Below are 12,436 nucleotides of genomic sequence, written 5' to 3'. Positions count from 1 at the left end.
GTATTTACTGATTTTTTAATTTAAAAATAATGAAACTGTCTTAAAACCCACTTATAACAAGCGTAGGGATAGAATTTCAATGGTTTGAAGAGGTGATAGGGTACGATTTTAATATTTGAGAAGAAAAGTCAGATCACGGTTGTAATCCAGGAGGTAAAAGGATTTAAATGGTTTTATTTAAGAGTTGGTGGGCGAAAATTACATGAAATCGCTCGAGCAAGCCCAAAGACAGCCGGCCCATCTGTGACAGTACGGGTTACACGGCCCAGGGCCCAACCCAACTCATCTAAACCCTAGTCAAACCCCACACACACCCACTTCTTTGGTCGTGGGGCATTTATATATTTATTATTATTATAGATAATATCTTATACTATGATATCTGAATCATTGATATGTAAATATTCTCTTGGTCGGCGCAGCCACAACCTCCTCCGATACTCTCTCTCTCTCTCTCTCTCTCTCTCTCTCTCTCTCGCCGCCGGCCTCCTCCGCTTCCCGCCACGCGCCACCTCCGCGACAAACCACCAAAGGAGAGAGAGGACTCGCTAATCTCATCCGATGGAGGAGGATTCGCTCAAGGGGATGATCTCCGCCATATCCTGGGTGCCCAGGGGCGCCGCCAAGTGCATGCCCGTCGTCGCCGACCCGCCCACGCAGGAGGAGATCGCCGAGGCCATGAAGACCTTCGCCCTGGGAAGAGAGTGAGCCACACCTCCCTCCCCTCCCCTCTCTCCTTTCATCTCGTGCTCTACTTCCAGCAATAGTGACGAATTTTGTTTTGTTGCCGTGTGTAACCTGTCTGGCTGTCTGTCTCCAGCATTGCGCGCCCTTAGGTTTGATTTCACTTTTGTTGCAATCGTAACTTGTCTCCAGCTCCGGGAGCGACGTTGACGAGGATGATGATGCTGGCAACATGGAACTCGACGGTGCGGCAGAGGCGAAGGACGAGGTTGATGAGGCTGCCAGGGCCAAGGCCGTTGCGAAGGCGCTCGCCAAGGGCTCCAGTAAGGTGGACGACGTTGCTGATGGGCTCCGCGAGCTCAACATGGATGCATATGATGATGAGGACGAAGGTGGGCGTCTTCTCTTCCATTCATCCTCCTTTTAATTAATTCAATCAGACCAGGTGAGCTGAGGCGATTGATAAATTCTTAACCTGTGATTATGTTAGAGGTTGATGTTATCGGCTCCGGTTTGGGGGACTTGTACTATCTGGACAACGGAATGGACCCCTATCTCAAGAAGAACAATGTGAGTTCACTAACTCTGCTGTTTTACTTTTGTTGTTTGTGTACTGATGATAGAAACAAATGGATGCAAGTTGATACCTTTTTTTGTACCTTATTAGGATGATGACGACGACGACGACAACGACGATTCGGACATTGACGATAAGATGATCATGCCTACCGATTTTGTTATTGTCTGCGCACACAGTGAGGATGATATCTTCTCTCTTCAGGCAAGTACAGTTAGCATATTTTCTGATTTTGCTAAAAAAAAAACAGCCATGGTAACATTTTTTTTTCTTGCAAGAGTTGGCATGTTTGGATCCCCTAGAGCTAACAATTAGCTGCTAAAAATTAGTTTAGGTCCCATTTGGATCCCCAGCTAATAGTCTGGCTAGTGTCTACCTACCACCTAGCGTCCTAGCTAACAATTAGCTATTAGTTGATTCCCTCCAGCTAACACTGCTAATAGTTATCTCAGAGGATCCAAACAGGGGCTTAAGTATTTTCCCTGTAGTAATAGAACATGGTATGTTACCACAATGTCTTCTTGGTGCCCACTGATGTATCAGTATCACTACTGACATTATAGCAATACTGGCTGTAGTTAGTAAATTTGTGTTTGGAAATTGATCCCAGCATGTGCTCTTAGTGTCTGTCTATGTAAAAATACAGTCAGGTCACATTACTTTCCATTTCTCGCCCTGTCTGAATGACTTGCCAGACTGTCCTATGCTATTAGTTTCCATACTTGTTAAATTATTGTCGATGACAGGTCAACATTCTTGAAGAAACAGATGACGGTGAACAAAATATCTTTGTGCATCATGATGTTCCTCTTGCTGATTTTCCGCTCTGCACTGCTTGGATGGATTTTAATCTCAAAGGTGGCGAAAAAGGTAAAACTGGCATGTTAAAGTAAGGGGTACCAATTTATTTCTTTGGATTGGAAGAAACTTCTTATCTGATTCCGTGATTCTGTTGCTTTCTCTGGGCTTCAATATCACAGGCAATTTTGTAGCCGTTGGAACCATGGATCCTGCCATCGAAATATGGGACTTAGATATGGTATGGTTAGGGCTATAACCATGAGGTGCCTCATTGCAAAACAGTTGATATATTATTTGATGGAGCTTTGATATTTCTCAACAGGTTGATGAATTGCAGCCGCACATGGTGCTAGGAGGACTTTCAAAAAAGAAGGCAAAGGGCAAAAAGGTTTGCAATTATCTTTAATCTTGAATGAGATTTGGGTTATCATACTTCTGTAGGTTATTTTTCTGGATGCTATGCTAAACATCTTGCTCTCCTTGTATAATTGCAGTCAGTACTTCCAGCTTTACCCAAACTCCCAAAGTAACACTGCCAGTTTATCTCATTATTAGTCTGTTGATTCTTGTTGATGACACTTTACTATTAGTTTGTGAAATGTGTTTAGCTTACGATGTGGTGCTGGTGCATTGTCTTTCTGGTTAATTGGCAGCTAAACTTTTGGCTAGATTCACGAATATTTTTTACTAGGGTCTTCTCCTTAGATGCAAGCGACATCACTGGGGGTTCTTCTTAGGTTCAGTTTGCTTGGGAGCTTTTGCCTATCAGAGTGATTAATGCAGCTAATGGTTCTCATGCGAATGCTTAACAGCATGATGCTGATTGGATGAATGTACTTATCCAGAACAAAGATTGTTAGCACATTTTTTATTTCATGATAATGTGCATTTCAATCTATGCAAGTGAGCATTCATTTACACTTTTTCTTCAATCTTTGTGAGCTATACTTTTCTCTCTTGCAGGGGAAAAAGTATAAGAAAGGAAGTCACAGAAGTTCTGTGCTTGGTCTTGCATGGAACAAGGAAGTGAGGTGAGTTTTCATTTCAACCCTAGTGATGGTGCCTCTCTTCGCTTATTAAGCACCTGATGTTTGATTTATTGTTATGAAATCCAGGAATGTTCTAGCTAGTGCAAGTGCTGACACAACTGTGAAAATCTGGGATGTAGCTGTTGGTAAATGTGCAGTCACACTAGAACACCATGATGACAAAGCAAGGATTGATAACTATCTTTTTTGTCATTTTGGACTGATTCTGATAAATTATGTTGATGTACAATTTTTATTTCCTTTATTTACTGGACTTGCAGGTCCAAGCAGTTGCTTGGAGCCCACAGTCTCCTGAAGTTCTTCTTAGCGGATCCTTTGATAAAACAGTTGCCGTGGTAATGCATCTACCAGTTATCATGTTTATTATTTATTGAATTATTCTTTATTGATATAGACCCAACATTTTAATTTGCAGAATGATATGAAAGATGGTCGACAGAGTTGCCATAAATGGTCTGTTGAAGCAGATGTGGAAAGTTTAGCTTGGAATCCACACAATGAACACTCATTTGTGGCGAGTAAATGAAACTTACAGTTGTTTTCTGCATATCTAAACTCTTTTATCTGTGTAGTCTAAAGAATGTGAGAAGTTGCTGAAAAACAAGAACTAGTTGAAATCTAGATGGATATAGTTAGCGATTCCCTCTTTGTGAAGGCAAACGGCATGAGTATGGTGTGGGAAAGAGTTTATGGTGTTAGTTGGTGGACCATGGGCTCAGCCACCATGATTTAGTGAAAATTTGTTCAGATTCATCTGCAGTGCTTGCAATACAGGGCACTCTTTTTTTCTTTTGGACCCTAGACATGAAGTAGTTGGTTAGACTGCTCTGCAGTTTTCTTATTATGTTTATCTGGTAAATTTAATATCTCCTTGATGTTATGAAACAGTGTACTTGTATTTTCTGAATGTTCTGTTTGATCTCCCAGGTCAGTCTTGAAAATGGGATGGTTCAAGCCTTCGATAAGCGAACAGCTTCATCAAGTTCTTCTGTCCAGTCTATGTATACCCTTCATGCACATGATAAGGCTGTTTCTTCCATCTCCTTCAGCCCATCTGCCCCCAACGTATGTTTTTCTTTTTGGCATATAGTTCTGTGCTAAATAGGGAGAGAAACACATCAACAAGTCCAGATTACTGATGTTAGTTTCTTTTCTTGCAGTTTCTCGCAACAGGCTCGGTTGATAAAATGGTAAGGACATTCCAATATTTTGGTTGCATATAGATATGATTAAACTGGTTGCTAATACGTCTGCAAACGTAGGTGAAACTATGGGATCTATCAAATGACAAACCATCATGCATTGCCTCCCAAAATCCAAAACTTGTATGTTTTCAAATGAACTAGATCTTTACTTTTGGAAGAAATTGCTTTATTTGCATCGCTTATACACTTGATTTTTCCAGGGAGCTATTTTTTCGGTATCATTTTCAAATGACAGCTCCTTCTTGTTAGCCTGTGGAGGTTCAAAAGGCAAACTAAAAGTAATCTCCTCGCTCATCTCTACAAGGTGTTGAAGCAATGCCTTTGTTGCACGACTTATCTTTGATGGACATTGTTTTGCATCGTTGGCAGGTTTGGGACACGCTAAGGGAGCCCGCCATAGCTCGCAAGTTCAGCAAATAGAACTGCCGCAATCTGCTGGTCCAAGTTATTTTGGGCATACGCATGTTTTGGGTAGATTGTTGAAGAGTTATAGTGGAAGTCTTGCCCTTGTGAGTTTTGAGAGCCCAGTTGTATAATGAATTGATGAAATCAATCCAAGCTTATGTATTAGTGGTTTGTACAACAAAAAATTACACTGGGCAAAGGTTTTGGAGTGGAGGTATGAAGTTATGACATTTCTAGTTATGGGTTGTGATGCATTTTCAATTTTGTGAAAGAAATTAGCGGTCTTCACAGGATAGCATTTTAACTCGGGTCCAATTTGAAGTTCTGGACACAATAGTTTCACATGGAACAGCTCCATTCGTATATATGTAAAAAAGGCCTCATGTCGTGTAAAAACATTGCTCTTGCCGATTCTTGGTCACAAATGTACTACATCCGTCCCTAAAAAAAATATAATTTTAGCAAAGTGTCATATTTAGTACATTAAGTTTGACTTAGATAAAAAATATTTATGCTTATGATACTAAATAAATATCATCGAATTAATTACGAAATGTATTTTCATAATAAATTAATTTAAAGACATAACTGTGAATATTATTCACTAAAAACTTAGTCAAATGTGAATCACTTTTTGTGGCACGCAATTCATAATTGCATTTTTTGCAGGACGGAGGTAGTACATGAGATTTGAGTTGACGGGAAGATAAAGAAAGATAAACTGTTACAACTGTTCGAGCAAAAAACAACTAGCTCTCATACTAGTATTGTTACTTTAAAAATTCCAAATGTTACTTTTTCCCTGAAAATAAAATACTGGTGCACGTTTACTTTCTAGTTTTTAAAATTTCGGCGCAATGCGAATAATTTCCACGGTTGTAAAGAAGTCCACTTGGATTATTCTATGAGCGTACAGTACGCCAATCTGATCATCTCACCGTGGCCATGCATCCGTGCAGTACCCTTTTTGCCACCATTTTTCACTTTTTTTATCCAGAAATGTTATACAATACACGTGTGTTTTTTTTTAAAAAGAAAATAATATATGATTTTTTTTTATTTCTCTTTGTCACCGGTGACCAAAAGAAACTGCAGCTCGCGTCCATACACTCCGCCAAAGACGCCGGTGAGCAGGCCAAATACAGTTGGCTCGGCAGCATCGCGCTCCAGCACCTCGAGCTCCTCGGCCCCTTGTGTCCCCAACGCCATGGCTTGCGTGTGCTGGCTGACGCCCGAGGTACACCACGTACGATGACAGCTCGCCGGACGCCGGACGCTGGCCGCAGCAGCGAGCAAGAGCGAGCGCCGAGCCACGAGAACATGAGGGCGGTGAGGACGGGCGCTATCGACGCTTAGATAAGATGGGCCAACGCCATGAGGGTGAGCAGCCTGGGCGCCGGCGGCGGCTACCTGCAGCGACCGCGACAACGGCGGCGGCGGCGGCAGTGGATCTGTGATTTTTCCTTCCATAGAAAAAATTATTTCCTGTAATATGTGATACTGGGTATGTGATGTTGTGATTATCTGAAGGTAGAAGAAGACTGGAGGTAGAAGATGGGTAGAGACTGTTGGATCTTAATCTTATGGTGTAAAAAATTCATATATTAAATTATATAAAAATACATGGTTGTGTAGTATACGGACTGATTTTTCTCTCTCTCTCAGTTTTAATCTCCTTTTCGCATCAGCTGCGGTGCTCCCTACTCCTAGCATAGTGCGCCTTTTCCGTGTCATGTCGTGTGCGTGTGTGATGTGGCTCAGATAAGAATATGTGATCTCATCTCGAAACGGCATGCGTGCATGCATGCAACCATGACGCCGATCCGATTCAGCAGCCGCAAAAGCTAGCCGAGCCCGGGCAGCACAACACAAGTGGCTCCGGCTGCTCGTGAGAATTCACCCCCTCGGTTAATTTATTACGTATGTCTTAATTAAACTGAACTAAACTTGATTTGCAGTACGTATCATTTCTAAAATATTCGTGTGGGTGTATAAGTGTTTGTGCGTGTATGCATCTGTTGCCTTTTTCTTGTTGCACCTTTCCGTGCCTGAACATTCAGCATTGCGTGTGATCGCCCCTATTTTATTTGATCCAACACATGCGCCGTTTTTCATCATATTTGTGCGTTGGCAGTTGAGCAAAAGCATTTTTTTTTACAAGATAATGGTCCATATATACGAGAACTCTCGCTCCTATGAACGTACTGCTTTTGAGGACTGTAAACTCAATAAGCATCTGCGAGAGACAAAGCCAATAGCTTGATATTAACGAGGTAATCATAGGCACCTCATTATTAACCACGCATTGTTAATTTACCACTAAAAATGTAATGCCGGATGGATAGGTTCCACTGTAACATGTTACGCTCAGTTCGCAAGCAAAAGCATTCTAACTAGCACAGGAATGGTGAAATGCTAGAATTTTTGCAAATGTTTCAAGGTCAAATTACTTGAGGAAGGGGCAAGATTCACTGCCTAGCCGGCCTCATCGGCAAATGTGCAATATAATTTAATGGTAATTTAGAGATTGAAAATATAATTTTAGGTGAAATATGAATTGCGATGGGTCTTTAAACTTTCTCCATATTTTCATTTGAGTCCATAAATTCCCAAAGTGATCATCTAGATCCTTCAACTTTTCAAATAGTTTGGATAAACCATTTGAAAAGTTGAAGGATCCGTAATTAATCAGAGTTTATATTGACCTAAATGAGAATGCGAAAAAAAATTTAAGGGCCCACAGTGCATGTCGCTATATTTTTTTATAGGAAACACTCGACTTAGTTTGTTTTACCTGGGCTCAAAAGCTTTTCTAGCTCCGATCCGCCACTGATTTTAGGATTTAACTTTTACAGTTTCTTTTGGGTTACCAAAACAAGTGTCAATTTTGAATAAGTCGCTTTGGGTTACTGAAACAAGTATCAATTTTGAGTAAGTCGCCGCTTCAAATAACTAGTCAGTCCTCACTGTTATCCCGACAACCATCTCAGTCCTTGAATTCTCAAAGTGATCGTCTACGTCTTCAACTTAAATGGTTCATTCAAAGTGTAAATTTAGGTCCATGATTGAACCTAGAGTGAATGAGCCACTTGAAAAGTAACGACCCATAATCAATTTGAGACTTCATGAACCTAGATGAGAATGCGGGAAAAAAAAATTAAGGACCTATGATGCATTTCACTCTATAATTTTTATGCTAAAAAACTTTTCTGACACTGATTTCAGGAATTAATTTTTAGAAATCTCTCTTGGGTTACTGAAACAAGTGTCAATTTTGAATAAGTCGCTGCTTCATTTAAGTATATAACTAGTCATCGTTCCTCAGTCCTCACTGTTATCCCGACAACTTTGTAGCATCAGGTTGAGAGTACTGGATCTCTTTGTTCCCCAGTACACAAGTGCTATCACCATCATGGTTTCATGCCAATTGAGCCATGACATAAAGCAAGATAAGAAACACACCATGCATCACTTTTCTTCCTTTTTACCCTTTTTCAGAGATCACACACATCCATTGCCTCCTCTCCTTTTGCTAATACACTCTAGTTGCCATGGCTCCACCTCAGTTACACTGTAATTCCTACAGTGGAATGGGTTCATCTCATTCTCGTTTTACCTCTGACATTTTAACCTAACAAGTGACAGAATCACAAGGATAGCTAGCAGCACAAAGCATTACAGATCCTTTTTAGGGCTCAATCTTACTGTAATTTGCACCTGCCAGATCATAGTCGTCATCGATCAACATCGAAGAAGCTCTTGAGCTCCAGCTTCCTTTGCTTCTTGACCCTTGCAATGAAGTCCTCCACTCTCTTGTGCAGCTCCTCCTCTTCTCCTTCCTCTTCCTTCACCTCGACCTCGACCTCCACCTCCTCCCTAACGGCTCCAACAAAGGCGCTGTGGTCAACCACCACCGCCGCGGCGGCGGTAGTCGCCTTTGCGGCGGCCATCACCGTGTTCTTCTTCACGTGCTCCTCGTGCATCTCGTTCACCAAGGAAGGCTGGCCGTCGTCCCTCCTCGGCGCCAGCCTAGACTCCCCAACGAGGAAGGCGACGATGAGGTTGCCGACGACGAAGAGGCACTTGGGGCTGAGCAGGAAGGCCGTGACCAAGTCAGGGAGAGTGGTGAGGATGAAGAAGCCAAGGGCCGAGCACAGCCTGGGGAACCAGGCAGGGCTAGTGAGCAGCAGACAGAGGACAAAAGTGGCAGCCATGTAGACTGAGAGAGCAGGAAGCTGCAGCTGCCTCCTGCTCTTGTTGTACTTGTTCATGGCCCTGATCTTCTCCATGCTAATGGGATCCATTTGGACTGAGAGAGTAGGAACGGCACTGCTGGGATCTATACAAGAGTTTGTGTATGTACAGAGAAAGACCTTCAGGGGGCTCAGCTGGAGGCCAGGGATGGAGGGGGTGAGAGGGTTTTATATGTGGAGGAGGAGATGGTAGGCCATGGAAAGTCAGGAGGAGAAGAAGAAGACGACGAGGAAGTGTGAGGGGTCATATGCAAGAGCGGTGAGAGGAACAAGACATGGATCTGCTAATGCTATTGGTGGTAGACAAGAGATGCAATGCAGACACATGCTGCTTTTTGCAAGGTGGCATCTGGGATTTGATAATGTTGTGTGTGTTGTGTTGTGGGTGGGGGCAGCTGGTTGTCAGAAAAGAACAGGCCAAACAAGCCCAAACGAACAGGGCGTGGTTGGCTGCTTTTTACCTAAAAAAACCTTTGTTGCTTTGGGTCCTTCTGCTCTTATTATGAACCTGATCCTTGACCTGATGCACGGTCTCCATTTTGGAATTTGGGATGGCAGCGGCCAATGGATTCCATTTGGAGACCTCAGCAACCTATAAGGTGTTCGGTTGGTTTTAGGAATCAAACCATTCTAGATGAGGTGGTATATCATGAGTCTATTTTTCAAATTTGGTTGAATGACTTAATTTCTCATACTAGTACTAATATAGGCTTGTGAGGAATGAAGCATGATGCATTAATCCGTTCCATTTTGCCAACCAAACAAAAAAAGTAAGGAGTGAGAAGATGATTGACTAACCTATTTCTCGAACCAAAAACCCTGTTACTGTTTTGGCGGCTGCGTACTTATAAACAAATATAACTCGTCTTCAAACCTACAGCTACAAATTGTGTCCAAACCAAAGCAATGCTATTGCCATGTCATGTAGTCGATCCGTTCTTACAGCAAAGCAGGCTTTATATATGTTCTTATTAGCCTAGCAACCTAGTGTAGTCGGTTCTGTTTTTCCTTTTTTTTTCTTAAAGAAAACGACAAGCGTATCAATGTCAGTGTGACACCTAAAAATATTTGGGCATATGGTGGATTCACCATGAGAATCAACTGTGGTATACATATCTACTCACCATTTCTGCTCATGTAATAATATGTATCCTAGTGGTACAGTCAGTGCAAGTGCACCTGAAATCAGTTTGGATCCTGTTGAACACATTTCTGTGTCAGAAGCTGTAGCGAACATGAGCAAGTGATCAACAGTACAGTGGGCTGACACATCTATTTCCTGTTAATTAGAATGGTGTAGCAATCTAGAAAACTTGAATCCAGCAAGTTGGTACTAACTCCTTCAGGCAATTTGCAACAAAAGAAATTTTAGTACCGAGTTCAAAGATGCAATGCCTAGATAGTAGATACCACCTTTGAGGCTTTGACAGAGAAGTTCAACAAAAAGGTATTACCCTTTAATTGAGTAACAGACTGGGAGATTAAGTCAAGATTAACACAAAACAGTCAACATGCTAGAAGTTTCTACAAGAAATATTTATGCAATGGGTGTATCTGAAGTTCTGAACCATAGACTTTCTCAGTCGCAATGTTTCCAATGCTACATTAGCCGGTGGAAAAAAAATTCCACTGGCTAATGTAGCATTGGAATTTGGAAGTATGTTTCATCCTGAAATCCACACACACACACACTCCCTCTCTCTGAATTTTAAGAATATCTTCTAAGTTATTATCACTGCATCAGCAAATGATATCAACATCTTACCATATGAATCATGCCTCCAAAAGCAGGCCAGGCAGCGTGCCACGTCGCGTGCTTTTCCCGGCCGTTCGATCGGGCGCGTGGATGGCTCAGATTTGGCGAGCCGTGGTCTTTTTGCAAAAAAATCCCTCGAACTTTAGTCGAATCAATCCGCAGTCCAGACCTCCTCAGCACAAATTCATCTTCTGCTCGCCCACTGTTCAACTGTTGCAACATGGAATAGCCAAAGACTTAAGGACTAAGGAACGATGGTGTTAAACTCGGCCCAGTACGTCCAATCCAACAAGATCTAGTGCAGTAGTGGCAAGTATCGCCTCCCAAGGTCCCATTTCCCTCCCTTTTGCAAATCTACTGAGGAGTCTACCAGTTGAGTGCAGTGTAGAACTTGTCCATCTTGAATACGGCAAGCACAAAGGTTTCTGTTTGTTTCTGCAATTTGCCTGTCACAAGTCACAACATGGATTGCGAGACATGTAAGGTCTGTGGAATTATGGCTCAGACCAACAGAATATGCTTTAGGATAATAATTGAGCAGAGAAAAGGGATCGCAATTGTTGATAGAAAAAGGGTTTCATCACCAGTTGGTGGTTGCATCGTAGCTTTACTACTATTATGAGGTGTGGACTGTCCGACTATGAAGTCTGCAGGCAAAGGCATAAACTTGTGATAAGCATTGCTGCATGGGTCATCCCCATGGATGATGATTCTATTAGTCCACCTTTCTTGGTCATAACACATATTCTGTGACTGCCCATTCATTTGCACAATCATCATAAGCACAAATTCTATAACTGCCCATTCATTTACACTTTGTTGTGCTCCTGTTGCTCCAACACGGCACCAGCCCACTGGTTAGAGATGCAGGTCAAGTTGTCCCAGAACACGCAAAATATTTGCGGGTTCGCGGACAAGCCGCTTTGCATCTCTACCAGACCGCTGCCACATGCTACCAAGGCACTAGTTCTCTGAATTTCTCGAGGTTCATGGAATCATGGTCTGCGAAAAAAAGAAGATAATGAGCATCGTAGCATGCCGGCAGAAGCAGACGAACAAAATTAGCAAAACTTACATCGGTTATTAGAGCAACTCCAGAAATTTCCCAAATGAACTCCCAATTTGGAAAAAAATTTTGTAAACAAAGAGATCCTTTCAACAGTTCCTGAAAAGTATCCCTAAAAAACTACTTAAAAATACAGGAACTCCGTATCTGCTCTCCATCCGGCATTTTTCTCGGGAGATCGACCCGATGCAAAATCGTCTAGAAAGCTAGTAAACTATTGAAGAGCAATTTTTTGTTAAATCGAAGTTGATTATAGAAAACACTTGGAGTTGCTCTTTGAGCATGCAAAGATAGCAACGGCGAGCAAATCCATATGCCATGCCATCGGGGATCAGTACATCACCAAATCATGTTATATCAACCATGAACCATGTAGCAACACTCCAACAGAAGTAGATTTCATTTGACCTTAGATGACACATTGTAACTTAAATACAACTAAAATTAACCAAACGAGATCCTCTGCAGTTGACCCCTCTGCTGTTAGAGGCCGACCTGCCAGTAACCTAACTGTTGAGTAACCAACTAACCATTCCCAGATTAAAAATGGACTGAGGCCGCACAAGTCACATTTCAGATAGGCACACTTCAGCTGTGCCTATATGAATTTCAAGGAATCTCATAAAAAATTAAGCAGGCA

The 12,436-nt window shown here is 42.0% G+C and overlaps 2 protein-coding genes across 4 annotated transcripts; one reads left to right on the top strand and one right to left on the bottom strand.

The window, feature by feature from the left end:
- The first annotated feature begins 418 nt into the window (after positions 1-418).
- Positions 419-5,130, top strand: LOC136453946 (uncharacterized WD repeat-containing protein C17D11.16-like). Of its 3 annotated transcripts, none has more exons than XM_066454491.1 (16): positions 419-704; positions 877-1,076; positions 1,175-1,254; positions 1,352-1,465; positions 2,008-2,131; positions 2,242-2,300; positions 2,385-2,450; positions 3,026-3,093; positions 3,178-3,274; positions 3,372-3,446; positions 3,527-3,625; positions 4,039-4,176; positions 4,272-4,301; positions 4,374-4,436; positions 4,517-4,594; positions 4,686-5,130. In XM_066454491.1, exons 1-16 carry the CDS (start codon positions 562-564, stop codon positions 4,734-4,736), a joined length of 1,485 nt encoding a protein of 494 aa, XP_066310588.1. In that variant the 5' UTR covers positions 419-561; the 3' UTR covers positions 4,737-5,130. The 3 variants fall into 3 exon arrangements, with proteins under 3 accessions (XP_066310588.1, XP_066310590.1, XP_066310589.1); XM_066454492.1 differs by having other exon boundaries at positions 583-700; XM_066454493.1 differs by lacking the exons at positions 4,272-4,301; positions 4,374-4,436; positions 4,517-4,594; positions 4,686-5,130 and having other exon boundaries at positions 3,527-3,629.
- A 3,047-nt stretch (positions 5,131-8,177) lies between these two features.
- On the bottom strand, positions 8,178-9,113 carry LOC136453945 (uncharacterized). Its single transcript, XM_066454490.1, has one exon. The coding sequence runs from the start codon at positions 9,023-9,025 to the stop codon at positions 8,456-8,458; it is 570 nt and encodes a 189-aa protein (XP_066310587.1). The 5' UTR covers positions 9,026-9,113; the 3' UTR covers positions 8,178-8,455.
- Between the last annotated feature and the right edge of the window lie 3,323 nt (positions 9,114-12,436).

The sequence above is a fragment of the Miscanthus floridulus genome, chromosome 5, assembly GCF_019320115.1.
Source record: "Miscanthus floridulus cultivar M001 chromosome 5, ASM1932011v1, whole genome shotgun sequence".
Lineage (NCBI taxonomy): Eukaryota > Viridiplantae > Streptophyta > Magnoliopsida > Poales > Poaceae > Miscanthus > Miscanthus floridulus.
The sequence above is the reverse complement of the archived record's forward strand: the minus strand, read 5'-3'. Positions and strand labels throughout refer to the sequence as shown.